At 40.0% G+C, this 27,717-nt stretch overlaps 1 protein-coding gene across 2 annotated transcripts in view; it reads left to right on the top strand.

Annotated features, from left to right (window-relative positions):
* The window catches only part of trip4 (thyroid hormone receptor interactor 4), a 65,298-nt gene that overhangs the window by 19,291 nt on the left and 18,290 nt on the right, over positions 1-27,717 (top strand). For both annotated transcript variants that reach the window (XM_035159418.2, XM_035159425.2), the window contains exon 12: positions 7,016-7,118. In XM_035159418.2, coding sequence (XP_035015309.2) covers positions 7,016-7,118 — 103 coding nt within the window. The remainder of the gene's footprint in view (positions 1-7,015; positions 7,119-27,717) is intronic.

Genomic DNA, 27,717 nt, shown 5'->3' with positions numbered 1-27,717 from the left:
ATCAGGCTTGTGTTGTGTGGGGAACATGATAGATTAAAGAACGATTGGCGAACGATTGCTGTTGCATACAGTCCCCAACAACACCCTTTCACCTCCCACATGTAGCCCCTATAGCTCAGAGACAACCCATCTGTTTCTCCATTCCCAGAGTGAAACCAGCCTTGACAGAACCGGCCAAGCAGTATTTCAAAAGTGTCCTTTCTGGGAAGACACAGTTGGCTGTGTGTAGTTCCCTATCTATCAAAATCTCTGCCTCTGTGTTCTTCCCCTCACCTCATACTCTTATTATCCGTCTTTCTTACTGAAATGGTATTCCTTATTTTCCCTCTCTAGTTCTCCCCCCCTCTCATTCTCCCTTCATGCTGTGCCTCCCTCCTCCTTATTCCACCCTCCTCATTTTTAAAAGCCACATGCTCCCAGCCCGTCTGGCTCAGTTGCACCCTGCCAATGAAGGGCTTTTTATTGGGCTGAGATTGAGTGCAGCCAAGCAGGGCCTGGCTAGGGCTGAGGCTGGGGCCAGGCTCGCAGTCCCCCAACCCCCCACCCTCCCAAACTGCACAGCCCACTCCACATGCCTGTTCTGGTCTGGCCCTGTTGCCCAGAAGGAGATTACTTGTCTCTGCTGCCCTTAATTGCCGACAGCAGCTGAAAAGAGCCACAGAGAGAGACATTGTAGAGAGAGGAGAGGGAACAGTGTTGGCTTGTTGAGCTGTCACTTGACAAGCTTGGATTCAAAGGTTTGTGTTCCTTCTGTCAAATCCTGGCTCTGTATTTAGCTGGTTTTATTAAGATGGATGTTGTTTTCATCAAACGCTGCTTGCAGCTCACGGTATTTTGGACTGTACTAAGTATGAACGCTGCACTAGAAAGTGTGCAGAGGAAGGAAAGGTGATGAAAGACTCGCATGAAGAATAAACCTCAGTACATGATACTTTATTATAAGGATGTGTGGAATGAGCAGTAGGACCCCTGTGCCCTCTCCCTTCCTTCTAAACCACTATTTTCATAGCCAATAGCTTCCTTCCAGCAGCTTCTTCCCTGCCGTCCCTTTTCCCTTTTTCCAATGAATTTCATATTATTACAGTTGGTTATTGTTGAATCCCTCCTGGCTCGATCCCAGCAAATTAAATAGTGGGCAGTGTATTGAACTGGCAGTCTCTGAAGAAGCTGTGAAGCTCCGTGAATTTTTCACCTCTTCTTTTTTGTTTAGCATTTTGTATTTATGTCTACATTCATCTTGCAGCTACTTGTGAAAATGTTCTGAATCCATATTTACAGCCAATTGTTGTCTGCTCTACTCCTACTCACTCAGCTTCAGCACATATTATCAAAGCCTTGTGTGTTTAGGCTGCAAATAAATAGAGCCTTCACTTTTAAATAGTTTGGGCTCATGCTGGTTTTTCATTCTCTGTCCATACAAACTGATTAACACAAATCATCAACTCCTGAATTATGTTTTTAGAAATGCTTCCACATTGTGGGAAATATGATCATTCATTTTCTTTCTGATAAATGAGATGACTGATTGGTTAAAGTATAAAATATGAAGCTAACACGAGTAGCTGGTTACCCTGGTTCTGTATAAAGTTAAAGATGATTCGACTCAAGGAAGTGACGTGCTATTGGCGAAGATAATAGTCCACCACATAACTTTCCATTAAACATGTTGTTTTATTACACTTCAGTTTTCTAACATTACATTAAAGGTGCTAGGGATAATGAGCTTAGCTAGCTGGTTACAGAAAATACTACGAAAGAGAAACAGCAATGGTGAAAAGTAAGTCAAGGGATTTCTTTTCTTGGAATAAGGTGGAACTGTAAGTGTTAACTACACTTTGTATTCACTGCTAGTAGTCAAGTTGTGACTGGTAAAAAAACAAACGGTAAGCAAATGTGGGTCATAGAGGAACGTGCATTTGCGAAAATGGCGAACTTTATCCATTAAGTTACCAGGTGACTGAATTATACACGCACAACTTGATCAATAGTCAAATATTTAAATGGAAAAAAACCTTTAAAATACATAACTGATGATTTATCCTGTATGGGCAGACTGGGAAAATAGATGTCTATGTTATGAAAACCGTTTGGGAGCCTGGTACCCCAGTAAACACGCTCTGTTGTGAATAGTCTATGAACACATCGAGGCTGCAGCGTCCATGTCGCACTATAGTCTGACTTCTAACGGCAAACCAAATTTGCCCGGAGCAACCAACTAGTGATACTCGACTCACGCTGGGGCATTTTAATGCACCTGTCACAGTCACTATACATATACCCTCAGATCTCTCCCATGTTAAACACTTGGGTCTCTCTACCCAGAATGCCCCAGGGCTGTAACCCTGACCTACCATGCCAAGAAACCGTCACACTAATGACTTTGGATCACTCTTTACTCAATTCAGAGTGACAGTCATTGTCACCCAACTGTGTTTCCACATAAATCCATCTAACAATTTCTTAATTCAATACCTGTGTTTCTCAACAAGCTCGGATTTAATTGCATTTGTTCGGGGGTCCAATCCGACGACATTAAATCCTTCCTGATGAATATGGAGGGCTTCGGCAAACCACCGTGTCACACAGCCACAATGTTTCGTGCCCTTTTGATTAACATGGAATGGAAACAATTAGGTGGGGGGGAGGTAGCGAGGCAGAGCAGCACATTCAACAGCTTTAAATGCTAATTAGCTAATGGAGGATGAAAGAGCAGGCAACTGGCCTGGTCTCACATGAGCACACTCAGGCTCTGGCTGCAGCTACGCTTATTTCATCTGATTTTAGCAACGCCACCACCATTTTGTTTCCTTGAATACCCCCCTACAACACAGCCATCTTGTGATCTCAAATGAGGCTGAACTCATCTTTTCAATAAGTGTCCTTTAACTATTACACTTCCATTATTTCCCTTTCAGATTATTCTCAGACCCATACTCTTGGTATTTGAAATTCTTTTAAATAATGTATTTTCTTGTAGTGTTTTTTTCCGGGGCAGCAGACATACCCACAACCTCAGGATGATGTATATGTGTTTAACATACATTTGACCCAATTTCAGCTGACTGATTTCGCAAATGTATTCTTGGTCATTGCTGTTAACACAAGACCCAGGTCTATAAGAGCTGTTCCAATCAAATCACTGCTGAACCATAGCATTACATCAGATTTTGTGGAAACCCAACAATGAATGACAATGACTCATGGTTCTTTAAAAAATAATCACTGTGCACAGGGTTAAATCACTCTGGATTAAAGTGTCGTCTCAAGTGCTGAGCATGTACATTTAAAAGAAGACTCGATTAGGCTGCTCACCTAAGTAAGCTATTTGAGAAGGACTGCTTGGTCTTAGCAGTTCACAGGATCGATCTTTACATTGTCGGTGTAATTCCATGTCCCCTCTGGCTACTTTAAAAACAGTATTCCCTCTTCCCAATCCGATGGGTGTTAATTGCTACATGGGGACACAGAGGCTCTATGTGAATATACAGTAAGATAGAAAGGGTGGAAACTATAGGTGGGGAAATGTCTTGTTTCTTAGATGCATCCTGATGCAGACGTGGACAACTTTGCTTCGATGCAGAGACAGAATTTAGTAGATTAATGTTTTCCTCTACGTTCTTTTATTTTGCAATGCCCCGCTGCTGTATAATTATAACCACCGCTGCTTCAGGATCAGGTCAGGGTGCAATTTAAAGGTCCAGTCGTCTTTTTCCATGTCAGAGTCTCGTCTGTCTTGAGTGTCCTCCCTCCACTCTCCTGCTGACCTGCACTCACGGGCAGACACGCACACACACACATACACACAGGCTGCAGACAGGAGAGAAGTTCTTCCCGCAGATTATCACACAACGCAATTTTTTTAACTTCATTGTTGCAGAAGAAGCGATGCCCCGTTAATCCAGGAACATAAATATGAATTCAGCAGGTTTTATGAAGATTGGCTTGGAGTGTGAGTGATTAGAAAAAGAGGCGAGGAGCAGAGTCACTTGTTGACCAGCGGAGTAATGAGTAATGAGCCTCGATGCTGCCAGGCATCCTAATGCAGTGAAGGCTGAAGATGCAGCACACCAGTCTAAACTGAATGAATGTCAAATCAATGTGGAGAACACTGACCACTGTTATAGACTGTTGTAGTCTGATTTTTGAATTGAAAACCTTATTTTATAAGTTACAGCACACTTTTAATACAGGGAAGATGCTTACCTCTAGTAGTCACACAGTGATAACAAATTAATCCCCCCCCCCCGAAAGACATGTAAATGTGATTGCTAACCATTTTATCTGTCTTTAGAAGATAAAACTAGTGTTAACTTTATCCCAATTGAAATAAAAGCCAACAATAAGCTCTGTTTAAGAGAAATGTTATGGTCTATGTGAATGTGGGCAGGTTTTTTCAGGTCCTGTGAGAAGATGCCATCCAGGAAATGCAGTTTGAGTAATAGAGACAGATTTTGAAGGCTACAGCTATCACAGTGTTTTCTTTTCAGAAATTATTGTATCTTTTGTTACAACAATCGCAACGCAAACAGTCAATATACCAGGAATGTGTGCGTTGGCATGGATTTGATCGATTTGAACCTGGTTCATCTCATTTTCTTGACAAGCCTTCAGTCTTTTTTGCTACGACTGCACAGTGTGGAGGCACTGAAATAAATGAGGTGTCTGTTTTTTCATGCAGGGCTGTCATCAAACTGAATGCATCATATCCACTTCCTTGCTTTATCTGTTGCACTAAGCACTTTTGTAAATAGGTAACAAATGTATTTCTATTTTCACAAAAGGCAAAGTAATTTACATAAATTGTTTGCCTTTGTAGTTTTCACCAAATGTTACTGAAAGAGGCATTGATAGCTCAATTGTTGGGGACAACTTGGGCCAGTATACTTCATCAGCAACGCTTGTTGGACTGTTCTTGAGAAAATATACATAGTTTGAACGTCTCTCTAGCTTCTCTCTTTTGTGTTTGTACAAAACTATTTGCGGTACTTTTCACAGAACAACCTAGCCCAACTATTGTAATGTCTTCTTAAGAGACTGTCGGAAAAACTGCGCCATTATCCACAGTCTCTCCCTTCTGTGTGCCAGACAACGTTTAACTCTGCATCAAGTGTGGCCATTCAGAGCAGTAAACACTTTGGATCTTTGATGTTGTTCGACAACACATTGTAAGAACTGACCCTCTGGCATATTTTTGGTCCTTAAGAGTATTAATGGCAGTAGAGTTGGTGTGTTTGGGATTGACCCAAAATAAACTAGAATGGCACTCAATAAAGGGAACTCCCCGCCAAGGGCCAACAGCCAATTCAATCAATTACGTAAAATTTGCACACACTCATAGATATCATTCCCCTAAATATGCCAAGATCTATGAATTATTCCCTTGGAAATTGGAGAAAATGTCAAAAGTCGGAATAAGGGGGCTTATCCTTTGTCTGGATAAGCCCCCTAAATTTTTTTTATATTTTTTGGCCCTTGCCCCATCCTTCCACCATATTTCTTGGAAATGTGTTGAGTAATTTTTGTGTAATCCTGATGACAACAAACAGACAGGAGTTGAATCTTATCTCCTTGGTGGTGGTAAGTGCCTGTGTTCAAGGCAATGGAGGAACATGTTGCACAGTTTAATGACTCACTGAAGTGTAATTGATCATGTTTGGAGCTGTGTAGTACAGAGGATTAATCTAGATCAGACTTTAGCCACACAGGGAACAGTATAGATGGAAAGCAAGGATGAATTTAGTGTTGATTTTTTTTAAATAGGATTTGTTGACGATAAGAATCTTTACCTTGTTTAACCCGACAGAAATCATGGGTTGGGTAGTTTTGTTGAAGAGCTGCTCTGGGAAATCTAGGAGCGGATATACTTGACGGGGAGATCTAATTTAATTGGAATTACTGTCATTTGCCAAAATGGGATCAAGGGGCTCTTTCAGGGCTGCCACTGATGTCTAATGACTCGGGGTGTTTACTTATTTTACCATTCGCCAGTGTATTACGATGAAGTTGACACAGACTGTAATCAGAAATAAGCGTCTCTATCATCTTTGCCCAGTTTGTCAGGGTTCATACAGATGGGTAGTCCACTCTGTTGATTTCCCTTAAAAGCCCCAAATTTGTCACAACCTTCAGTGCTCCTTTGAGGGAGATAGGGAGGCTGTGAATAAGAGAAGTGGGAGACAGAGGAAAAAGCATGCTGTCATGAAAAGAGCCGCTTCCTGGCTGGCTAGATGCAATCATGGGCACTATCTGATAGCGCCGGAGGAAATTGGATGAGCTGAGAGCCGTTGGCTGCCAGTGATGGGAAAGATGACTCCTTTGTCACTGTGTCAGTCAATTCCCTACTCTCACCTGAGAGATCAATCAATAACACAGCGAGAGAGAGGCTTTCTCTTGTCTCTGGGCCTCGGTATGCTGTAGGCTGCTGTCAATTATCTGCTGTAAAACACCTTCTCCTTCATCGGAATGTGGTATGGCAGCTTTTATGGTGTGCATAAATATGTCCGAGACGTAGTTAAATGTGAAGCATTTCTGCAGATTTCGCAGGAAGCTTTTAGTAAATTATGATATGTTAGAAGGTAAAATTCAGTGTAGTTTAATAAGTGGTTTAAATAAGTTCAATTTTGTGATGCAGTTGTGTCTTTCACAGTGTCTATACACACAAATAGTAATTGTATGTCTTGGATTTTTTGGTGCTGGTTGTAATAAATTCAGTCTCATCCTTACTGCTCGCAAGTGGTGCAACTGCTCTCATTAGCAACTGCATCATTAGTCGTGTAATTATAGCACATAAGACCCAGCGAGACTCATAACTATCAGTTGCTGTCAGGCATGTAGTATTACATCAGGCAAGGAGGACATCTAGCATGATTTAGGCGTATAAATAGAGACACTCACTGAATGATTCATAACTGGGATGCAGGGCATTATGTGTGTTTTTTATTTTTTATATTTCACATTTTCTGTGCACAATATGGCCACCTCTAAACTGCGATTTTCTCTTCCCTCACTCCTGAAGTTCCCTGCTACCTGTGAGGAGTCCGCCTCCCCATTCGTCTTCATCTGCACCAACCCTCAGGAGCTGCTGGTGAAATTCTCCATGAAAGGGAGGCACAAGATCTGTAAGTCCTACTTCTTTCATGTCAGGGGAAGTGAAGTGTATGAAATTAGCCCGAGCCGACCAAGGATTTTTATTATTTATTTATTTTCCATCAGCCTTCTCCTCTGCATTTGTGTAGACATGTAAAAGAAATTATAATGCCAGGCACCGATCCTGATTACTACATTTTCATTAATGAAACTACCAAATTGCACACAAAGCACCCTCCCACATACAGTTCACATGTACAGATCCACTCTGTGAGCCATCTGTAAAGACGGGATTTTGCTGTCAGGTTGCCTGGGGGACAAGCCAAGCCTGGATGTGCTATGTTGTTGCTGTATTGTGTGATTTATAATAGGTCTCAAACACGTTTTCCCTCTGCTGCCATAGCTGCTGCTGCTGCAAAATGATGTACCTGCAAGCTCTTTTGTTAATATTTCAAAACCCTCTAAAGACTTGAGAGGATTGTTTATGCAGCTGTGCCTCTCACAGATCTTTCCAGATCGATGGAGATGGAGAAGGAAGGGCTGAAAGTAAAATGTAGCAGGATGTGTGCCCTTTTTTATTCCACCAAAATGAATCTGATGGCCCTGTCTCCATCTTTGTCAAAATGAGGCACAGTTAAGAAGGTTTTAAGAGGTTCAGAAAAGACAGAAAATTTAATTCAGTGCATGTTTTTAGGGATGTCAGCAGGTCTTAATGTGGCAAGTTCGATTACTAATAGTTTCAGTCTATATCGGTTATCAAATACTGTTTAAGTCTTTCTTCTAGAGGTTTTCATGCTCTTGCACTTTCCTGCTACACTACACCTAAAGTGTACAATCAGACTACTGATGTTCTATTGTTTGATTTGATGTTTTAAGTCGTCTTAAATTGTTTATACATTTCCTTCCGTCAAAAGCACAGTCTTGAATAAAAGGCTGAACTTGATATGCTGACACAGTTTTATAGGTGTGCTGTCGTAAGCACAGAATGCTGTAGGGAAAACTACACCTACATTATTAAAACCGAGAGTAGCTTGTGGTTTTATGAATCAGCAGCTTTTGATTTTAGATTTGATGAACCTGCCTGTAGAAAATGGTTAACCATTAATATACCGGCAGCTGCAGCTTCATTCTTTTTCCGTTACAGTTTTCTTAATAGAAAATCTGAATTTTGCAGATTTGTTTTCTGAAAAACGATCAAGTAGCAAAATGCCATCTCAGATAAACGCTCCCTGTGTTTTTATTTCGACAACACAGCATTTTTACAATCCACAAATAAACCCTGGTTTCCTTTTATTCTGAATCCGTGACATTTCACATCTTAACCTGCAAAAGCACTGTACTGTGTTTAGTACTGTATTTGGGATATTGGTGTCCAATCACATAAATCATAATAACTTAAATATATTTCAGAATATCACAAATATACAGATTAGTTACTATATGCATGGAATTTATTAACCTTTCCCCTTAAACAGGCTTTTTATGATCCATCATATCTACAATATGTTGAGTAATTACATATCCCGTCTTTAACGTCATCATTATGTGCACGTGTAGAGTTGTTGCATGCTCTTCTCATGCCGTGTACATTGATCACAATATGCTGCCAGCGCCACATATCAGTGCAGTGTTTAGATCGGTTATCCTGATCCATTTGACCGGCCCAGTCCAGCCTGTCTTATTCACCAGGCAGCCTTTCACTGTGTCACTCGCTCTCGACCCCCCTCTTCCACCTCAATTCCCTCTGCATCTCACGGGTCAAGGCATTGCCGCTCATCCTGCTCAGGGAGGGCCAAGCACAAGTATTTTTTTTTGCTCCCACAGCAGCTTACATTGACAAGATCTGCTTGTCACTGGCATGGCCGGCCATCTCATGCCTCATCAGAATGAGCAAGTAAACAGTCCAGTTCCCTGCTTTTCCATTGCTTTCAGCGGACTCAGGGATTTATTTCATAATGCAGGTATTTGTCCTGTTTTTCGTTGGTTAGTGGTAAACATCAATATATTAATATTAATACTTGGGTGTAGATATTGTAATAGTAATATTTTAGCCAGAATTTTACTTTGGCTTTATTGTTTATGTACTTCCCCATTAGCTGTTACCTTAGCAACAACTACTTTTCCTGAGCTCCATTGCATACAATTAAAATGCTACATAACTGCTACAATCCCCAACCATTAAGACAATATTACTTTATAGTATTAGCTTTAAAAACACAGTAAAATAACAAACAACTAACATATATGTGAATGTCTTACTTAATTAAATATATCGTCTTCTTATTGCTTTAGTCAAGCTGTGTTTTTCTTCTCCTGCCACTTTTTTACTCATTACATTTTGGGGTTGTAAATGTGCAGCTGTTTTTCTTAATTTTCCTTAATGAATGTAAATTTAGATTTGTCTTGACTGACGAGCCGGACAAATGAGCTGAAAGCTGCACGATGCTGCAGACTTTTCTTGTGGGATCATCAGTATTAGCAAACGTTCTGCTTTAGCGGGAGTGTAGTCATTTTGTTTATTGCAGCTGGAAGCTTGAAAGGAGAGAAACGTCCAAACACTGATGGACGTTCTCGGATGCATTTGGCAATTACCAAATAATCTGATGCTGCCTTTCTCTGCAGCCAGTTTTACAATCAGCTTTGTAGATAATGTGTTCAGGACTGCTACATACAAATTCAGGTTGATCAGTCATTACCCTGTGGGAGAGTCTGTGGCATTTAAAATGGCACACAGCCAAGGCTCACTCCCTGTAATAAGGGATGTGCATTATGGTTTATGGCCACATCCTGTGAACATTTTTGTCCGTGTGTGTGTGTCTATATGTGTGTGCATGTGCGTGTGCGTGCTGAAGGTCAGTCTGGGTGTTGAAAGCTATTTGGCTCTTTGACATAACCCCGAATTTCCTTTTTCACTTCCTTACAGCAATCCCTCTCCCCCCCCCGTGTTTATAATAGCTTGACATTCTCTATATGATGTGTCTGTGCACAGACGGCTAGAAGTATGAAACACAAACCATAAAACCACTAAGACATTCTCTTCATGAAGTGTATATTATCTCTTAAAACAAAATGTCAAATCACACCTGTTTTCACCCTATAATAACATTTCTTTTATTTTTAGTGAATAGTTTTACCTTCTCAGCTTTGTTTCCATAGTGTCAAAATAACTGGGCCTTTTCAAAACATGTTAAAAATTAAATAATCAAATAAAATGTAACTCTTGTCAGGCCTTAACAACTTGTTCTCAACATCGTGCAGAGTTTACTCTTCCGTGGTCGGGGAGAAAATTGACCACAGTGGGGAGTATCATTATCTGGTAACATGCAGGGATCAATGTCTGTATTTGACAGTTGGAGGCATCACACAATATATAATTGTGTGACTAAGAACTGACTTAATCTGAACAAGAGCCTGTAATTTGAGCTCAGACTGCTGTAATCAGTTATGAGTTGAAAGTGTAATGGTGACTTCACTGTGAGGTAGGTCTTTCGCCTTTGTAGCTAGAGCTCGAGTTACACGCGTTCTCTTTTACTGGGCCTGTTTTTGCTAAATGAGCCTTGCTGTTGAGCTATTTTTAATCTTCCTATTATGAATCCTCTGAAGTATTAAAATCTTATTGCTTCAAAGCAGGAAGAGTACACACCTCGATTAATGTTCTACGAATCAATCAAATATCTTCAAGACCTCGTTTAAAAAGTACTTGACAAGCAAGAATAAACACACAAATCTCTTGTCCCATATTAAACTGACAAAAGCACAGAATTAGTCAATGATGGCCAACCGTTCAGGATCAGTCTGAACGGTGTTCAAAGCCTGGTAGTTGGTCTTCTCAAGACACCTGATGTCTTTTGTTCCATTTTAGGATAATTTTCCAGCCGTCAAAGTAACGCGTTGTGGTGACACTGGGTGAGATGCAAGGTACCTACTGGACACGTCAACAGCACCTTGTAGGGTCAACATATAAAGCAAACAATGATTCAGACTCACACTTAAACCTGCAGGTAACTTAAAGTCCTTAATAACCTGCATGTCTTTGAACTGTGGGAAGACACTGAAGTACCTGGATTAAACCCACACAGGCACAGGGAGAAGATTAAAAAGGATCGAACCATGGACTTTATATAAAGATGGACGATGCGTCTCCACTTCCGCTCAAATTAACCTGGATCTAGGTGCTGCCATTTTGCACTTTTAATGACGTTTGGGTGTCTGCTGTGATATTAAGGTTCCACATGTGCTCAATCAATTGCGAATCAGTTTCTGTTGTCAATCCTGATGTTTCACCCCATTTTTATAACATCAAAAAACCAAACAAACTGGAAAAATTAACACTTGAACATGTGTCAGTTTCATTAAAAACTACCTAAAATGACACAAACCATCCTTGAGTAAAACGTATCTGACACGTACGTTGACTTTTTAATTTGGTCCCATCTGCTAACATGGAGGAGGCAGGGTTAATGACCTTTATTGCAGCCAGCCAACAGGGGGCGATCAAGATGACTTGGCTTCACTTTTTGGAGCTGTCATATTATCTATCTTTGTATAAAGTCTATGGTTCAAACTTGGAGTGCTAAAAAATTCATAATGAGTATTTTATCCGAGATAAAGACAAGCAGTACATTCACACATGAGTTAAGCTTATCAATCAATCTCTGCAAGAAGGTTGTTACCCATTATTAGAACAAAAGTCTTTTTAAAGAATAAGCGGCCATTTTGAGCTCCTCACTCAGTTCGGTGCTGAAAATCTAACTCTTGTGATAATACATATGAATTCACTGAGTGAGTGAGTTTATGAATACTGGCTCATCTTTCTCTATAAAGATTAGTCACACTAATGGCTCTCGAGCAGATACAAAGGAGCTCTCTGTTGCTGAGGTTTGATCCAACTGCATGCAGTGAAGGAAGTCATGGGTATAATTGCCAAGATGAAAAACTCAGCTACAGCAGCAGGTCTGGATGAGATCTTTTTTATATCTTGCCGTGTAAGACATTGACATATAGATATATATAAATATCACTGGATACTCTGCATTTCAAAGGACTTCAAGGTCGACAAAATAGTTCTGTCCTGAGGCGCAAAATTAATCTACTTCTTTATGAGCCATTTCAAGTTACCTATCGTGAACTCTTCATGTATGTATCTCCATACATAGCTGTTTGCTTTACAATTTCTATGATGATGATGATTTATTATCCATATTTTGGAAACTGTGGAGCATAGGGTTAGCCAATTCTGTTTGGTTTGTGTTGTATCATCAAACAAAAAGAAAGAGGCTGTGTTTGATAAAGGGTTTAGAGGTTACAAAGGAATTGCAGTCATGCTTTCAGTACTATACTGTAAAGCTCAAAGAAACAGCAGGCTGGGTAATAAATGACCTGTCGCACCGTTTTTTACCACAGTCAAACTAGAGGACATTGTTGTTTCAATACAACAGCAAACAGTCCTTTACTTTGCTAGAAACACAACAGAGGAGCCGCCGGTGGGTTTGTTTGCGGTGCAGCCAAGAAAACTCATGTTGTTTCAATAAAGAGGTCAGACAATAATTGGTCATTTTTTTCCCACCATGCCAGAAACAACCATGTTTTGGTTTCAGATTTTTACTACGCTGAACAATTTATTAAGCTTTGGACTTCAGTTTAATATTTTCTGATTAACAGAACAGATGTGTAATTGATTGTATTTCAAAGACATTAGGATTTTAGAATAAATAGTTCTTTTTCGAGGAATCACCACTGGATGTAGACGTCTGTTTTTCACTGACTAATTACCTCTGCCAAGGACGTTATGTTTTCATTGCTGTGGAAGGTGGGGGTGTGGGTCAAGGAAGAACCCATTAACTTGAGGAGCAGTTGCGATTAAGAGGGCGGATAGAGTCATTTCTTTTTCACTTTCTTTAGCACTGCAAGATATAGTGTTCCTTGAAATTTTTGTGAATTTCTCAAAAAATAATTAAATTCAAGGGGGGACTGTTGGGCCTTGGCGATGGTATGCGCTCTACTGAGTGCCAATCTAGTTTCCGGTCTATTTTGTCTTAAAAACTCACACATACTTAACATAACAGTCTCTCAATTTCTTTTATAATAAATACAAAACAGCAAAGTGCTTTCTTGGAAACAGCCAAGTGATGTAAAGCTAAATACCAGATAATCTTTAGGCAATTATGAGGAAGGTTTCCAAGAAATTAGCCTCAAATGGCAAATGCAATATAAAGTGGAAGCTACAGAAGAACACACTGAGTGACTCTTAACAATCTTACCACTCATCACTTTCGCCCTGAAGCAACATAAACAGTAACGTAATTCACTAGTAGCCACTGAATGCTCAGCTTATCATTTGTCTCCATGTGCTTCGATTAAAAAAAAAAAATACAGACCACTGAAATCCAGTACAATACATATTAAGCACACTTTTGGGAATTGCATGAGGCAAAGAAATCTATATTTACTTGTTCCTGTGTAACAGCCACGTGCCAAGGGGCTAGTGAGTATACATCGCAAATAAATGATTCTATTTATTTGGTTGTTATGCATTCAACATCATATCCCTCGTACACATTTCACTTCCAGCTCTCCTTTCAATTTAATTTGCATCCCCACGCATATATTATAGTGCTGCTGCCATACGTAGGCCTTTTATCCCTCAGGTTGCTGCACATATGGAAATAACACAATATATTCCCACTGAAAATATTGGAGTTGAATTTTGCTGTACTTACCATCAGCCACATTGTTACCTTGTTATTACCACTTTGTTTTATGTGTGAAATCACAGCACCATGGGACTGCAAGTATAGAGACAGCCAATTACCTAACAAATGTCCACCTTCTCTCCTGAGGTGGCCATGATTTTTTTCCCCTCTCCTTTGTTTCCCCCTTCCTCTGTCATCTACTACTGGGAGACAGAAAGAGGTCAGAGTGGCGGAAGTCCTGTTTTGGTTATTTATTCATGGATTTTCCATTTAATATTCATGCCTTTTTCAGGACTATCTGGCTGCAGAGGAGAATTTGCTGCCTCGGAGGCAGCCGGGGCCAAAAATCAGGTTTCAGCTCCAATGAGCCCAGTGGATGAAGGCGAGGGAGAGAGCGAGGGGAACGAGAGAGCGAGGGAGCAGGGTTTCATGTGTTCTCTAGTAAATGAGAGGCAGGCCTTGAAGGTGACAGGCTGTGTTTATTACTGATCTGTCAGCCGGTTAATGGGGAGAGGAGAAGAGCGGAGAGAGAGCTGAGCTGTTGAGCAGAGACCAGAGTACACAGCCATGGAGGCAAGAGAGAGCCCCGAGCAATAAACTTCACTCTACTCGATGTGCATGTCTTCACAGATACAGTGACAACACTCCTGCTGAGCTGCTAAATTAAGCTCACTTAAAAAAAAAAGAAGAAGCGTATTTGGCTTTATTATCATGAAATTATTATTTTTCAGTAAACAAACATTAAGACTGCATGAGACCTAAGTATATCAAGGCTTAGACATCCTTCTCTGGGCTGCGTGTCAGAGAACGTGCACAGGGGACACTGAGTCTTTTTCTTGGCAGTCTCTTTTGTACGTGAGTCAAGTTTGTGTAAAGCACATTAAAAACAACCAGGGTTTACCAAAGTGCCGTACAATAAAATAACTTAACCTAAAGAGAAATGAGCCAGAGTAACATGTTAAGAGCCAACAATAAATAATAACAAAAGAGATTATGAGTAAAGAGTATGGATGAATTTAAAAATTATAAAATACTGTAGGCTTAAAGACGACTGTGCGATTTTAGAAATGTTTCCAACTATGAATAAATGGAAATGGATTTATGTGCTCACTCTACAGACAGATCCTCAAACCACAACTACACTGTTGGTACCAGTCAATGTTCACCCATTGTTCATCTTTCCTACTTTCAACGTGCCTCCTTACAAGAGATGAGTCAACCAATCAGCTTGTTGAAAGGTCTGCACGATGCCTCGTTGAGATTTAGGATGTGTGCACGTTCTCTGCAAGCCTTTTTCCCACCTGAAATTACCCATAACACACTTCTGCATGGAGTTTCACACTTTTATGTGTAGTGTTTTTGTCAGCGCAGACAAAGTTCCCGGTGTGTATCTTGGCTTTATAACATTTCAAGCCAGGCTCAATATATTCTTTTGCTCCATTCTCATGTTTTCTTACTGCACTTAATTCAATAAGAACATTCTGGCAGTATGTACTCTACTGTATGTCCCAGGGTTATTATTTTGTATTTTGATGTGGAAAATAACATGAAGTAACCTTTTTAGAACCGTGTAACCTTGACAAAGACACGCTTCACCTGAGAGCTTTGTAGTAGTTCACTGCACTTGAGCTCAGAGGTTTTATCAGCTGCCTTTGGTAATGAAAGCTCTTGGCTTTCTGTCTCGCTATATAGACTAAATATTGCTGTGCAAAGAAAATGCACTTTGTTGTCACAATAGATTTGTCTTCCCTTATCTTAACCAAGCATTGGTGCCTTTATCAGTCAACATAACAAAACCCAAATCAATCAGCGTTTGACATACCACTGCTTTCTTGGGTCTCACGTTTACTATACAACTGGCATGCTTTCTGCATTAATCATGAATATTTTATGCAGTCGTTATTTCATGTAATCTAATTAGGATTCAAGCCCCGAAGTGGCAGAACCATGTTGCTTTTCTATTATTATTAATACCCTTTTTATAAAAATATTTCTGCCAAACTGTCTGAAATGAGCTACAAACATGAAAGTTGGCCCGATGACTCTTGGCCCATGTGATTGTGGGGCTGGTATCATGGGCCAACATTTTTACTGTAAGTTGCATTGACTTGAAAACTGACACCACCTTCTTTCCTCTCTTTAATTTTTAAAGAAAAACATTTTTGACATCTCCTAAACCACAGGTTTGATTTCTCCCCAATTGTGTGAAGATAATCACTGGACCGATCTTATCAAAATTCACTTGAAGCTTATTGACTGAGTTTTTTGATGAATGGACTTCACAATGGGTGAGGCTTAGCGGGGAATTGGCCATAATTCATTAACAAATTGCTAAAGTTTTGTTGGATATCTTCACGTCATGTTTGGGTCTAAGAATTCAGATTAAACTAAAATCTGAATTGTCAGATTAATTGTTAACTCCTAGGTGCTAGGTGAGCAATCCTCGATAAACTCATTGTAGAAATGCAAAACTATCTTCTGAACATACACACAGTTTTGTTCAAATCCAACGAAAAGGGGACAAATGACACAATTATTGAAATGCTGCAGGCTCCGTAATGATGAAACAAAGTGTGTGATCGCTCTCACTCCTTTAAACAGAATGAAACTAACTGAAGTGACTGTGCTGGGTTTGGTGAATCCTGCCACCTGCTCATAGCTTTAATGTTGGCCAGTTGAGCTGCTTCCTTCTGTCGAGCGAAAAAGGGCTTGAACCCACGCTTGCTGCTCGCGGCTATAATTACTATTTAAATAAGTGAAGAATTAATTAGGAACATTTACATGTGGAATGTATATTTTACATCCGTACACTCCATGTGGCCCTGGTTTAAATAGCTTGTATCTGTCTGTGTGGTGAAGGCATTAAATATAGCCGTGTAGGAAGCTTACTGTGTCCTGTAATGTATTGTTGCACAACCTAGTTTTTCTGATGAGGCCTGAGGGGCTTACACTCCTGAGACTAAAATTGATTTCATCTTGGGGAATGTACCATGGATGAAAGTTGTATCAAGCCGAGGGATTCCTGTTCCAGGCGCTCAGATCAGTGGATTTCACAACATAGGTTTTGTAACACAATCATTTCCACTTTAAAAGTGATCTTTAAAAGCAGCTGCTAATAGCTCATCAGTGTTCAACCGCTCTTCTCCCTAAAGCAGCCAACACATCACAGCTTCTGCTATAATCTTACATTCTTCATTTATACTGGTGAGGGTCTGTGTATGTTAATGGAGACCGTCAGTTTTCTTTCCCTCTGTCTTTGTCTCTAAACGAAGCCTGTCACAGTCATCAATCTGGGTCAGCACTGAGCGGGGGGGTGCAGACAGGTTAAACTGCACAACGCGGTCAATGAGTCATTTAAAGGGGTTAAAAAGTCTGAAAGAAATTGACTGATATTCACAACCATGTTTGATAGTGGATCCTTTTGCACAATATGAATAATAAAATACCAGAGGTGACGAGACTTAACTTATATTTTATTTATTTATGTACTTTAAAAAACAATTGTATATACAGATAGTTATTTATTGGCTGACAAACTCACTCAGTTTACACAGATTCCTGTTTCAGCTGAACCAGTGTCGATTAATTAATTAATCAATCTAAAGTATATTAATTGAAATATTTGCTGCTTTTCTTTTGCTAATGTGATCAATTTTAATATCTTTGGGTTGGACAGTCAAAACAGGTCATTTATATCACCCTGACAGTATTTTCCACTGTTTTATAACATTGTACAAAATATACAATTTAAAAGTCAATTGCAAATATTATATTATATTATATCAGTTGCAGCTGTAATACAAAATACCCTAAGAGTAAGGCAGCCTAAAACAACAGTCCTGCAATAAATCCTAACTTGAACGTTATAATGTTGTGTTTGAGGTGTTTCTGTTATTTGGACTCATTTATATAAATTGAATCTAATACCACAGCACCATGAACTACATTCTGTACAGTTGAGTCAGCCGCTCTGACCTGTGAACACTGTTATATTAGTGTAAACATTGACACACTGCCACTCATATGGCCATTAACATTTATTTCAAAACACATCTACACCAATGTAATCACCTTGCTGCACTTGTGAGAAAGATCAACAGTAGTTATTCCCCTCAGAGGAGGCTGTCAGCTCTCCGTCAGCTGTCAGCGTTTTCACTCTGTCTGTTTTTCAAAGGAGCATTTGATTCTGGTAGTTTTCCTCTTCCTCTGAAAAGCAGCAGACAGATGTAATAGCCATTAGCCTCGGGGAGAGACAGCGCAGATGTGTCAACAAGGCTTGACTTTTACAGTCCAAGTGAAGTCAGAGCAAACAGTGGCTCTGTAGAGGCCTGTGTGCTTGAGCAGTGATCCAGGGGCACGGCTGCGCGGCGTTGCCCCGGGACTCCAAACAGACCGTGACTCTAGTTCTCATTACAAGAGTGGGTCAGACCACCCCAATACGGAAAATAAAAAATGCAGGGGACAACCTGAGTGCTGTCACCTCTCTGACAACAGCCCTGCAACCTTGTCCTTCATAAATATGTAATGCAACCTTAAATACACTCTTACTGTACTGTTTTTACAAATGCTCTTACTATTTTTGTGGTTTTGCTAAGGCTGCAACTTATTGACTAATCATTGACAAATCTTCCAGCTATTTTCCTAATTAACAGATTAATCCTTTTGTACATATAGTTCCACAAAAGAAATAACATTACTCCTAATTTCCTAAAGCTCAGTATAAGATCTCAGAGAGCTTGTTTTTTCTGTCCAAGCATATAGATGCAGAATTTACATTTTCTGCTTTGGTGCTAGAAAAGTTTTAATCGATGATCACAATAGTTAGATTTTCTTTGTCAATTACTTGTTTAAGCTCTGTGTTGGTCTATAGCTGATATTTGACCAGCCTCAGCAACTGTCTCATTATCTACACCCACTTATTTCTGCCTTCCTTACTTTCTCATGACCTCCAAAAAAAACCCTCAAAAATTTCAATTCTTAATCTTAATTTGATCTCAATTTGCTGTAGCATTTGCCAGATGAAAGAGTAGAAATTCTAATTAAGCTGTAATGGCAGCAGCAAGCTGATATTTCTTCCTCCCTGCACATTTCTACCTCGTCAGCCCTCTCGCTCCCCGTATGTTTAGCTTGATCTCTTCAAATTTATTTCCTACTTTGTAACCAGAGGCAAGAGCCCTTGACTTGCTGCCCCCACAGCCGCAGCCAAGGCAGCCATTTAAGTTGTGATTAAAAATTAATGGTTGAGTGAGAGGCAGCAGAGAGGGACCAGGGGAGGGCAGAGAGAGACGGAGACAATGCCCGAGCAAGAGGATGGGCTTTGGAGAGAGGAGCGAGCCCAGGCAGCAGCTGCTCCCCGATAGAGGGTTGGAAGGTCTTCTCACAACTCTGCTGTGTTTAACTGCTCTGCTCACACCCCACCATGAATATTGTATTACCGCACTATAGGGCTCCTTGTGTTTCCCCCCACTGTGTGTCGAGCAGAGCTGCAGCCACACTGCCAAAGCATGCAAGTTAAGGCTGCCCCCACTGGGGAGAGGGGCGTCCACATCGAGGCAGACCTCATGATCGCCAGACTCATTCAGAGAGGACGCTCAGAGGAAACTCTTTACATTCATTGAGCAAAAAGGGATATGGATAGTGATGAGTAATACATAGTGTATTATAATACACTTTAACTTTCTGTTAACTAAAGTGCTTGCCAAACCAACTCAGTGCATCGTGCTGGCTCTCTGGCCATTTCTTTTAAAAGCTAAACAGAAATACCATGGAAACACACAGGGTCTTGACCTTGACTCTACCAGATGATGAGTAGTGGCACTTAGAACACGGTCTGCCCTTTTCTTCCTCCTGGCCTCATTCTCTATAGCGTTTCATTTCTAAACGCAGAGACCATTAACCACTGATTTGTGCACATATTTCCGTTCCACATTATTACCCTATAGTACAGCTCATTCAGGAGTGAAGGTAAAAGTGTATTGTTTGGAATGGCTGCCTATTCTGAAATGAAATAACATAGGAAATATGTTTCTTGTCTTTTTCTCTCTCAGGATGTGAATTAGCAGTTTTCAACATTAGCTTTGTTACAAAGAAATGAATGTCTTTAAATTAAGTCAAGTTTATTTTAATTGCACATTTTGCACACAAAGAATTTCAAAGTGCTTTACCTAATTCAAAAGATTACTAAAATACATAAAATTATGGCAAATAGAAAAGGCAAAATCATTTAAAAATTAATAACATTAAAAGGAAGCATTACAAATAGGAGTTAAATTTGACTTTAACGCTAAATAATGAAGATATTGTCTCATTTATTGAGTCTGGAATTGTAAGCTAGGCTAGCTCCATCCAGTCGTCATGCTAAGCTAAGATAATTAACTGAAGCGCTATAGTTGATATAGTACAAACATGAGGTCCCCCTCCTCCCCCCCCCCTCAAAAAAGATGAAGCCTATTCACCAAAATACGGAACTACTCTTTTAACAACGTCTCAGAAGTAAGCCTGAAAGTGAACACAGTCTGGATTTCCTTTAGTGTTTGTTTGTGTCACCGTAACACTGTGTGCACACAGCTGCTGCAGTGTCACAGGGTTGGTTTATTTTCACTTTGAAATAAAGGTCGTCTTACGGCTCATCTGTGCCCGACTCACCGCATACAGTCGTCTGTGTAACCAGGTTTACAGAGATTGACCCTGGTGGAGATTTTATTGCAGACTGCCGTGTCTTTGACATAAACCCATTCCTGCCGCCTCTCCGAAGACGTTTTAAAGTTGATAATGCCACGGTGTTTAAATACAGAAGTCTTAAAAGAAGCTGGAGGCGAGTCTGTGGAGAGCAGTATTCAGGAGTTAAATGTCCTTAGCTGTTAAACAAAGTTCTGCTTTAAGCAATGAAGCTGAACAAGTCTGTGTACAGCATTAAGATTGACTGAAGCAAAGGAATAACATGACTGCACCGGCGAAATTAGATGAGGACCATTAAATGAGGCAGCATTGCTACAACTTAAAACACCGTATTATTGGTTTAAAAGGTTGATAAGGTTGGTATGAGTACTGGTTATGATACTAAATCTAATGGTTTTTACTTCCTGAATGATGCATCACATACTGCAGGAAAGTTTCTGGAAAATATACATGTTTTATTAAACTAGATCCACAATAACGATTTAACCCAAATGATTAATTATGACATTATTGCATGTAGGTGGTTAAAACTAACAACAATCCTTTTACATATGATGTGGAGACCAAAATTAAATGTGATTTAATTTAAGTCTTCTGTCACAAGAAAGCTGAGATGTAAACTTTGATGAAATGTAGCAGTCGTTACTGTAGCAGTGACGAAACAAGGACAATGGTTTGACAAGAAAATGTGTTTTACCTCAAACATGTTTTTAAAACATTAATGTGAAACTGTGTCTCAGTCGGGGGCTTCTGCACTCTAACTAAACACTAGAGCTTTCCCTGTCAGACGGAGGGAACTGTGCACAAATTAGGATTAATACGAGGAGTGGGGTAGAAATAGGTGTCATCTAAGAATGTGGAGTTTAAGGTATAATCAGATTTGTAATATTGCTGTTGCCACCTCCTCCTCGTCACCCACCTACTTACTGCTACACTCTGTTCTTTCCGTTCGTTCCACGCTTCTTACATTATTTGTTAATTCTGTCCTATTTCCTCTGCCGCTGCTGCCATCGCTGCTCTTGCTCTAGGTGTTATTTGCAATGCTAATGAGGCGAGGCAGCAAGTAATGGTTTGTAGGGAAAAGAGGCTGCCTGCAAAGATGGTGATATGGTAATATAGCTCACTGTGGCACATAGACAATTCTCATGCAGAGTGACTGCACACATGGTGTCTTGTGTAGAATCTCACGAGCGCCGTCAAATAAGCAAAACAGATCATCAGAGCCTCGTGGAATGTGTTTAAAGTTGTGGCAATTTTAAAATGAAGTGTGAAATCACTGTTTCTGGCAATATGTCTTTTTCTGCTTGAAATGCAACAGAACATTTACAAAGTGAATTAACAAAGAATGCACATTTTACTTAAAAATGCACCTTTCATCGTTAATTTGAAATCATAAATATTGGTGATGACTTGTTAATTCAAATCAGAATTGGATGACAATTTACTCAAGAAAACAGAATCCTGTTAATTTCAAATATGAAAAAACCTAAACCGTCTTCTGTTGTCAAAATCTGTTTGGTAGAAAGGTGCCAGTGATGTAGTGTGAGGTTTGATTCAGTATTTCAGGAGTATTGCAGGAGCTTTGTATTTCAATCCGTTACCTGGCCATCACCTATTCTTTCCCTATCGCTGAAGTGGACCAGATGTTTCTTAGACAACGACCAAAGAGCCATTCCTCAATTTCAACTGGTGTAATCATCGGGCAGCTTTCAGCAGGCAGATTCCCACTTATCTCCCTACTGCCCATGTGATTGAAATTACAGTCAAGGCAAGTAAATGGATTATTGAGCGATTGTGAGTGGCTCACTCTGCAGTGCTGGCTGTGTGTGCTCTCTGGCTCGGCAGAAAATCTAACAATAGCAATATACTGAATGTTTCAGCTCTCAGATGTGTACAAGGGGTATTTATGTTATTGATTTTTTTTCAGTGGGCAGCACATCAAACCACTCTGTTTACAGTAGGTTTTTATGCCAGCCTTGCATTCATGTGGGCTTAACTATACAGTGAGAATCATTGCTTTTACCTTGAATCGTGATTTTCCAATAACATGTTGCAGAATAAGTAGACGTTTTCAATCCCTCTTGTATTGTCGCCTCTATCGTGTCACAAATGGCTGTTACAGTTAAACCACTGTGGGCGAACCCTCTTGTGGTGTTTATATAATTAATGTATATTATCATCATTTGAATATTTAGTGAAATGTCTAATTTGATGAGTTAGTTGAGAAACATTCCTTCCCTCTGTTGTGGCTCCCTTTTGTCAGGCAGCAAAGTCTCCAATAGTCTCCAAGCTGACCTGACCAGCTCGTCTCACATTTCCTTTATTGTCTCCTAGTTTATTTTTTCTTTGTTTGTATAATCCACATCCAATACGTTGTTTGAGTTGGGAGAACTAGAAGATGTGGAGTAGTAAGGGGAAGACGGGGGGAGAGGATACAAGTCTATGTTTATTTTAGCAGCAGTCGTTGTGTTGTGTGAGGACTGTGTGTGTTTAACTGGCATGTGATTACACTACTCTCCTTTAAGCCTTTTTTGGGCTTGCTCAGCTTGATCTCCATCACTTTTCCTCCATTGTGCTCTGTGGAAACTCCAGGATGTTTTCATCTCCTGTGGTTTATAGAGAAACCTTAATTTCTTTTCCATGAAGTGATACAGGGTCCTTATCAACTGTAAAGGCTGACGATATTTTCACCTTTTCAGCTGATAAGCGGAACCTGTTTGCTCGACAAGTCAAACTTGTCGAGCAAACAGTTGCTTATTTACACATCCAGCTGTTGTACAGCTGTTTCTACAGACCATGGTCCCATGTGCAAGCTCTTTTAGATCTGTCTCTTCCAACTCCTTAAACACATCTGGAAAGTTTAATAATGGAAAAAAGTAAAATCTTCATATTTATTATATTTTATTGTGGTTGTCAGATATAATTCTATACTTTTCAAGGCTGGTTCAAAATGTGTAGTTGTCTAAATTATTTTGCATTCAACATTTTATTTAGAGCCGGTTTGTTGTTGTTGTTGTTGTTGTTGTGTGTTGGCTCAGCCTGTTGTGTTCTCCAGTAGACTGACAACTCAGTTATTTCCAAAACGCTGCCAAAAACACATTAGACAGTTGGTGTAAAGGTCAAAAGCATTTTGGCTCAGCATGATTCGAACCATAACCAGTCTGAAACAGCTGATCAGACTCCGAGAATCTGTCCGACCCTCTGGTCAGGTTCATTGAGCAGGCTTACTGAGTTAACCAGCTGTCAAACACATTCTCTCCTTTTCATTATTACAAAACACAGAGCAACTACAGAGAAAAACACAAGCCCAGAAGTGATAAGGGTAATAAGGTCCGTCATTTTTACTGCATTCATCGAGCTCTTAGTCACTGGCAGCTTAATATTAGCCTTCGTTTTCCAGCACAGATTTCATTGTGAAATTGGTGTGTTTGGGTAGTGCGCCACTTGAAAAGGCTTTTCACATGAGATTGCTTGCTCCCCATGGGGTTGGTACTGGAGCCTCCGCAGGCTGAGAGTGAAATGAGAAAATGAACAGATAGTCTTTTCCAGGCTTTAGAACGACTTGTGCGAAAAAAGATGAAAGACTTTGCACGTGCACTGGTTTAATCAAAAGTAGAGATACAACTAATGCAGTTTTACTACACAGTATGTACTTGACATTGTATTAACGTTTATTCACTGAATAATCTTTACCAGAGTAGCAACTAAGTATTTTTCTTTATTAATAAATCTGCCAGTTATCGAAACGACCATGTCTCTTCGAAATTATGTTTATATACAAATAATTAGCACTAATACGTCCACAGACAACATGTTTACTTTCTGCAGTGTAACAGCCACTCAAAGGTTTATAGACACTCAGCACATGATTATTGGTTTGGTGTAAAACGGTAACAGTTCACATTGACTTCAGACACCATGTGTTTGATTACATTTAACAAAAACCACAATCTTCCACAACAGTACAGTCCTGTACAGCTGCCATAATAAACAATGTAATCCAACAAGAGATTATGATTATAATAACAATAAACTATTTGTATAGCACCTTTCATACAAGAAATGCAGCTCAAAGTGCTTTACATACAATATAGTTACAAATTCAAACAAATCAACGTTGCTCCCACAATTTAATTGGGAAACAATTAATGTTGATTAAAAACATTAGAAAACAGTGGAAATGCCCATTCACTATATCTAAGAGCCAAATATGTAATAGTCAAATGTCTTGTTTTTTTCCAACAGCCTAAAATCAACCCACAAAAATAACTGCTGATTAATTTTCTTTTGGTTAACTAATCAATGAATCAGTCGTTTGCTGCAGCTCTTTTGTGACACACTTACAATCTAAAATGGGTGGATGGTGGCTTGGAATCTGTGATGCAGTAAAAGTAGCAAACCAATAAACTCTGTATGGCCTTAGTGGAGGAAAATAAGCCTGTCAGGACGGAGAAGATGAAGTAGGTGACATTTGAATTGACTCTCCGAAGGAGCCGAGGCAGTGTGGTCTCTTATAAGCTCATGTATATTGTCTGGATTGAAGCATCAGTGACTTCTTCCTTGTGCCTCAGCTCGCTCTGCAGCTACAGTTTTCACCGGGTGAGCTCTTAAGTCTTTATCTCACTCTTTCTCTCTCTCTGCCTCACATAACCCTCTTCACACTTCGCATGAGAGCACCTGAGCTTTCAGGAAAGGACACACACACACACACACAAACACACGCACACACCCACACACCCACACAAAAGGCACACACATCAACTCCAGCTGAGCCCCCTGCTTACAGCGGTATTAGGACTGCATCTTTCTCCCTCTGCTGTGGAAATAGCCTGATTACTGATGGCTGGGAACGGATATTGCCCCACACTATGAGTTCTCCAACAGAAAAAAAACATCAGCTCACGTAAATGTGTAAACTAGACCTTTGTGTTCCATCTTTACTTTCTGCCACTGACTACAAATAATTAACAGAACAGATTGTATTTGTGGCCAACATCCATACTACTAGACTTTCTAAAATGATCTCTGTCCACACACACATTTTACATGACAATTCATGCACACTGGTCATGCGTGTGCTGGTGTTAACAGGAAGCAAATGATCTGCTCTGTATTTGTGGCTTGTAGTTACAGAAAATAGTACGAACAAGACATGACAATGGTGATAAGTAACAGGGGATTTCTTTTTTTAGACTGACAACAAAGTAAAAGACAATGTGAGTGTTAACCGCATTTGGCTTCACCACATGTCAAGTCGTTACTGATAAGAACCAGTCAGGAAGTGAATACAGGCGACTTTGTCATGGGTTCTAAACATCATGGGTTTTCATGAGTTTCACAAGTAAAACAGGACCGGCAGTATTTTTAGGCGCTCGAAAAGTGAACAGCAGGTGTAAAGGTAGCAACAGTGATGCGTTTGAAAACTGTGGATGGAGCCTAAAACCTGTTTAAAAACTCCAATTATAATCATTCATCTTAATTTAAGTCTTGGATTTATGTTTTTAAACCAAAAGTAAGTCATCTGCCATCAGTATTTCTTTTGACTTGCAGCCAAAACTGAGTTTTGAAAGCCAGCCAATCGAGATGAAGGCGCAGACCTCGGTTTAGAGAATAAAAGAATTGCCTCAGCAAACATGAAAAAGATTGCCTCTCGAGCCATTTCCCTCTCTTGTACCCTGACTGCACTCACATCAAACAGCCCTGCTGCTGCTCAAAAGGTCAAAATCAGCGAGAAACACTTTGCTTTTGTGAAATGTTGCACCCTCATTTGATAGACTATTTCAAAACGTAAGAACAAAATGTAGAACAACACCATGCACAACAAATTTTGAAAATGTTAGTTTTAAAGTACTGAGCTACAGTGTAGTACATCTGTAAAATAAAATACTAACACACAAGTACAAACATAGAAGTAAAACAGTACAGGGGAATGCATAATGCATGTTAGCATAGAGGGAAACACAAGAACCAAACTGGAAACTGCCTCATTTAAAATACCTCCGGTTGAAACCTGCTGGTCCTGCTAAACTCTCACACATTCTCTCATCTGTACTCCACCTCTTCCTGCACCCCCGCTCCCTCAAACAGGCCTTCCTCTTCTTGCTAATTATCGAGTGCTCTGCCTTATTCCTCTCACAGCTAGTCAGGCTCAGCAGGAGCACAGTTGACCCACTTTACATGCAGACCTGTAGGCTAAAACCCCACTTATGGCCCCTTTGTCTCTTTTCAGTAAGCCCCACCTATGTATGTATAAATAAACATACAGTACATATCTATATACATCTGTCTAAAGAAAATATGCCCAATGCGTCAGTTTCCTGTCATTCCACGTGTCTTAAATGTATTATTCACCTGAATGGAAAATTGCTGTTGGATTTAAAAATGTAGAAAAAACAAAAGCGCTTTTTGTAAATACCACACAGCCCTTTCTGAATTTGGCCTTGTATTCCCTCCTCTTTTCACAAACTACATCAATATTTACACATTAAAGCAAACAGAGGCAACAGTGCATCTTATTAGTGCTGCGAAGTAAATATCAGTGCCCGTGTCACGCTCGGCTTAGACACAGACAAGATGGGAATATCCGGTACCAATTATAAAACCAGCTTGTGTATCCGACTCGTCGCCGCTGACGCTGCCTGAAGCCCCCGGTGTCTGGGCCTCCTCCGTTCTGAAGGTTACACCATGTCCAGCATAACTACATACTGTAACTCATCAGACTGAAGTCATCATTAACACGGCTCCCTTTTAAAAGCATGGAGCCATTCTGAAAATTTCCATCATTAGCCGACGTGCCTTCTCGGTGCCTCCCTACCCCCTCTCTTTAAAAAAAAAAAAAAAAAAATCAATAGCATCTGCTGCCTTTCAGCTCAGCCTGCTTCAGTGCTGAAGGAGACAAACAGTGGGTGAGCTAAATTGATTAAGTATCAAGCTATTTTTAGAGATGATGATTTCCAACTTTGTCCACATTGATGAAGCAGTAAAAACAAAAGCAAAGCTCTAAATGCACAAACTAAGTTGTGATGATTCCTACAAAGAAACTCATCGTGTGCAATAACTCTCCGATTAAATAAACATGAATGTGTAACCCATGCCTCCCACAGCTTTTAAAATAATGATGAATGGACTCCAGCGCACTCGGTGTCTGTGCGGCGTGAGCGCTCGTCACATGACCACAGTGGTTGTGGGTAATTAGCCTTGTGACACAGAACGTTGCTAAGCTAACAAAGGATGCGTATAGGAGAACTAATTACATTTTGTG

Source organism: Hippoglossus stenolepis, chromosome 1, assembly GCF_022539355.2.
Source record: "Hippoglossus stenolepis isolate QCI-W04-F060 chromosome 1, HSTE1.2, whole genome shotgun sequence".
Classification (NCBI taxonomy): domain Eukaryota; kingdom Metazoa; phylum Chordata; class Actinopteri; order Pleuronectiformes; family Pleuronectidae; genus Hippoglossus; species Hippoglossus stenolepis.
The sequence above is the reverse complement of the archived record's forward strand: the minus strand, read 5'-3'. Positions and strand labels throughout refer to the sequence as shown.